At 35.4% G+C, this 4883-nt stretch overlaps 1 protein-coding gene across 1 annotated transcript in view; it reads right to left on the reverse strand.

The window, feature by feature from the left end:
- LOC107550169 (adhesion G protein-coupled receptor L3-like) overlaps window positions 1–4883 on the reverse strand; it is a gene marked incomplete at its 3' end in the record, with an annotated part of 105164 nt that overhangs the window by 21974 nt on the left and 78307 nt on the right. Inside the window, exon 6 of the mRNA XM_016231405.1 lies at window positions 4670–4855. Coding sequence (XP_016086891.1) covers window positions 4670–4855 — 186 coding nt within the window. The remainder of the gene's footprint in view (window positions 1–4669; window positions 4856–4883) is intronic.

Consider the following 4883-nt stretch of genomic DNA (forward strand, 5'->3'; position numbering starts at 1 on the left):
CATCACAGAAATAAATTACAGTTTAACAGATATTCACATAGAAATTTGCTATTTTAAGTTGTAATAATATTTTAAAATTTTACAATTTTTACTGTATTTTTATCAAATAAATGCAGCCTTGGTGAGCAGAAGAGACTTATTTTAATCTCACCAACCCCAAACCTTTGAACAGTAGTACATAAAAACATTTTTAACCAGACTTTCAAATAAAAATAGTAATTATTCACCACTGACACAATCTATTTCACTAATGTCAACACGCACAGCCTCACCCGTGATATTCGTACATTTAGTCAGAGCGAGGGGGTTTAATCTGGTTTAGGCGCCTCGGAGGACCGGACTTCAGTCTGACAGCTTCTGATCGTGGTGGTGATTGTGCAAAACCTTTTCACCACATGAGTAAAGAGCAGCGAGGTGGGTGTGTGTGTGTGTGTGTGTGTGTGTGTGTGTGTGTGTGTATGTGCGTGTGTGTGTTTGTACACCATGAATTATTGAGTCTCTCAGAGGAAGTGCGAGGGAAGGGAACAGATAAAAATAAATAGCAGGCAGGTCTGTCTCTGCTGGTGCCTGAATGTTAAGTCGGCTTGATTCCGGCTGACAGCAGCCATCTTTAGATCACATTACTTTCACTCTTTAGCGGCTCTTCGGGTAAACTATCTTGATCTTGCAGTCAAAGGTTTTATTCGACTAGTTGAGCATGTCGAATGTGTTGCTGACTGCATCTTTACCAACAGTTATGATGCTTTGGGAATCAAGCGAGTGATGTCCAGTTAGCATTTTGGAAATAAAAATTTTAATTTTTTGCATTACAACCAAATAATGAGTCAACAATTTGCTATTTTGACCATAGGCAATGTTATAATCATTGTCTATGGTCGAAATAGCAAATTGTTGACAGTTAGTGTTGAGAAAAGTTATTTTTAAAAGTAATGCATTACAATATTGCTTTACTCCATAAAAAGTAACTAATTACGTTACTTAGTTACTTTTTATGGAAAGTAATGCGTTACGTTACTTTTGCGTTACTTTTTAAATCTGGACAGGGCTTGCTTGTTTGTTTTTAATATAAAAAAGTTATGTTTTTTGCAAATATAAAAGCCTTTCACACCAAAAGTGAAATGAATAAGCCTCAGGCTGAAGGGAAAGTACAGTAGAATGCAGAAGAAGACATTTCAACACACTTCAGCAATAAAATAAGACACACAAATGTTCATCTAGAGTAATTTGTGCTTATTAGTACGGTCGAACTGAATCATCGAAGCTCAGAAGCTAATAGAATGGGATTAAATACATAAAGCATATTTGTGTTGTTTAACATTTAATTATTGCAGGTTTGCATCATATCCTGAGTTGCATTATTTTTATGCATTTTGAGGAATACTGAATCTGTGTTTTTTGTGAGTGAGATGAATTAATGCATATTCATATTTATTTTAGAACTACAGTAACATCTGATTTCTCTCAACATGGGGACAGGAGAGCTGTCAGTCAATAAATTTGAAAAAATAAAGTGACTTGCGTTACTCATTTGAAAAAGTAACTCCGATATTCTCTTGTAAATTAAAAAGTAATGCGTTACTTTACTAGTTACTTGCAAAAAGTAATCTGATTATGTAACTCGCGTTACTTGTAACACTGCACAGCAACACAGTTATATGTCATTTTGATCAGTTTTGTTATTGTTAAGGAAAACAAAAATGTTTACGGTAACTGAATTAAAGCTGAAATGAAATAAAATAAAAACTATTAGATGTAAAACATAAAAAGCAAAAGTTATAAAAGTTGCTTTAGCAACTAACTGAAATAATTAAGTAAAAGTTTTAATTCTAAAATTACTAAAATTACAACTGAAATAAAAATAAATTGACTCCAAATAGAATTAAATTAAAATTAAATTAAAATGAAAACTGGAAATTCGTTTCTGACTGATTCAGCTGTTTAAACAAATCGAGTGAGTCAATGATTCAGTGACTCATTCATATAGACAGTCACTTGCTTCGTTTCTGACTGATTCAGCTGTTTAAACAAATCGAGTGAGTCAATGATTCAGTGACTCATTCATAAAGACCACCGCCACCTACTGGCACTTTTTCATTTCATTGACAAAAAATAATTTCATATTTTAATATTATTTTTTAATAAACCCATTAATATCCATTTATTATTATTATTGATGCAATGTTGAATCAAAACATTGTATTCTAAAGCTGATTTTATGTAATGTCTACCAATGCTTTTCTCATCTAACACAATAATAACTTTAAATTATCTTTTGGGGGGTAATTTCTCGGACCAAATTGATGTGTGATTAATTTGCGATTAGTTTGATTAATCAATCGGAACATTATTTAATTAATTTGATACATTTTAATCTCTTGACAGCCTTAATAATAAGTGATGATTAGCTGTTCCAAACCACTGTCAGACTAATCACATACAGTATAAACTCATGCGTCATGTGTCCACTGCAGTCCAGATCCATCAGACTGGTTTGCCTCATAAACAGCTTTTGGTTTTCTGCCTCAGGCGACACGTCCACCAACTGTTTGATGCGTATTGAATGTAAAAATGCCACAAAATCCACATGCTCCAACCTGATTGGCTGACTACTAGCATTTTATTCAAGGTCAGGTTTTTATCAGTCTAACGGGACACGATTTCAAAGTTAGCAGGTTGATACAATGAGCATTTGTGAGGAAGAAAAACTGTATTTGAATATGTTTGTGAGATTCATGGGATTTGGGTCTTTGAAAGACATTCTTAGTGGCAAGTTTGAAGGATTTCCTGCTAAGTTAGCAACACTTCAGCTGGTTATCCTCGAATACACCTGGATTTTCATTATATCTCATAAACTATTGATTAAAAGGGACAATTTTACACAATAATTGATTAGGGTCGCGTACCATTAGCTTAGATAAATGCTAGCATCAAACTATCTAAAAAAAAAAGATGTAAGTCTTAGTCAAAATTCTCATGCACTTTTGTGTTAAAGGATTCTTACGTAAACTTACATAAAAACTTGCGTGTTGAATCAAATTCATTTCAACCATTCATGTAAGAATGAGTGAGTGGGCCTTTGCACGACATTTTGTTTTCCAACTAAAAACTGAAAACATTTAATGCGGTTCATCCGTTCATTTAAACGACAACTGCGTTTTGAAACTTTTGAAAATGGGTTTCAAAGTGCAACTTTTTGAAAACAATAATGTTATCATCTCCAATACCATTATCCTCTGTTATCGTCTCTAATACCTTTATCATCTCCCGTTATCGTCTCCAATACCGTTATTGTCTCCGTTATCATCTCCAATATCGTTTACGTCTCTGTTATCGTCTCCAATACCTTTATAATTTCCATTATTGTCTCCAATACCTTTATTATCTTCCGTTATCGTCTCCAATACCATTATTGTCTCCGTTATCATCTCCAATACATTTATCATCTCCGTTATCGTCTCCAATACCGTTATTGTCTCCGTTATCGTCTCCAATACATTTATCATCTCCGTTATCGTCTCCAATACCGTTATTGTCTCAGTTATCGTCTCCAATACCATTAACGTCTATGTTATCGTCTCCAATACCGTTATCATCTCCGTTATCGTCTTCAATGCCGTTATCATCTGTTATCGTCTTCAATGCCGTTATCATCTCTGTTATCGTCTCCAATACCATTATCCTCTGTTATCGTCTCCAATGCTGTCAACGACTCCGTTATCGTCTCCAATACCGTTATTGTCTCTGTTACCGTCTCCAATACCGTTATCGTCTCCAATATCGTTATCATCTATGTTACCGTCTCCAATACCGTTATCGTCTCCGTTATTGTCTCCAATACAGTTATCGTCTCCGTTATCATTTCTAATACCGTTATCATCTCTGTTATCGTCTCCAATACCGTTGTAATCTCCGTTATCGTGTACAATACCGTTATCATCTCTGTTATCGTCTCCAATATATATATATACAGTATATATAAATATATATATATATATATATATATATATATATACTTTTAAGATTTGAAGTGTACTACAAGCGCACATTCAACACAATTAAGCACACTCCTTTTTCACAAGGGTGAATTTGCCCAAGTTTGCCAGGTTAGAGGCATCACATCTTGTAACACATGTACACTCAGAAGGTCATTATCACAGGATAAACACTGACAGATTGATCAGGATTTTTGCTCATTGCTGCTGTACTCTCTCTGCTCTCTTTCTTCTCACATAACAAAATCATTTAAACTCAAATCAATATTTCATGTCCCTATATTATTTGATCTGGTAAGTAGCCGTGTAATGAGCTTTGCACCATTTGTGAAAATAACCGTCTGACTGTACATCCATTACATATTCCTCTTTGTTTGAAATAATCAGTCCGGGATGCTGTGACCTCACAGTCCAAATACATTTTACATTAATTTCTGTGCAAACATCTGGAGAAACTGAGCAACCATTTTATTGAAAGGCAGTATGATAGAGTATGAATGATTTCAGAGCACAAAATGCAACTATGTAATCGCTCGGCTCTAATCTGCTAAACACGACTTGAAGACATTAAGATTTTCAAAGCTGCTCTGAAACAGTATTGTGTAAAGCGTTATACTAATGCATTTGACTTGACATTTATTGACTGATATTATAGTGATGTATGACAGATGCAGTACCTTGTTGAGGCTCCGAGCGGCGCTGTCCTTTCCCCCGGGGGTGAGATTCCTGAGCTGGATGTCCAGCAGGTCGATCAGGTGACCCATGGCCCGGACGGTGTAGGTGATGTCACCTGCGTGCATGTGACCCTTGGTCTGTTCGGAAAGCTCACGGGAGATTATGGCCGCAGGTTCACCCGCTCGGATCTACAACACACACACACACACACACACA

This window comes from Sinocyclocheilus grahami, unplaced genomic scaffold (genome assembly GCF_001515645.1).
Source record: "Sinocyclocheilus grahami isolate Dianchi unplaced genomic scaffold, SAMN03320097.WGS_v1.1 scaffold390.1, whole genome shotgun sequence".
In the NCBI taxonomy this organism is placed as follows: Eukaryota; Metazoa; Chordata; class Actinopteri; order Cypriniformes; family Cyprinidae; genus Sinocyclocheilus; species Sinocyclocheilus grahami.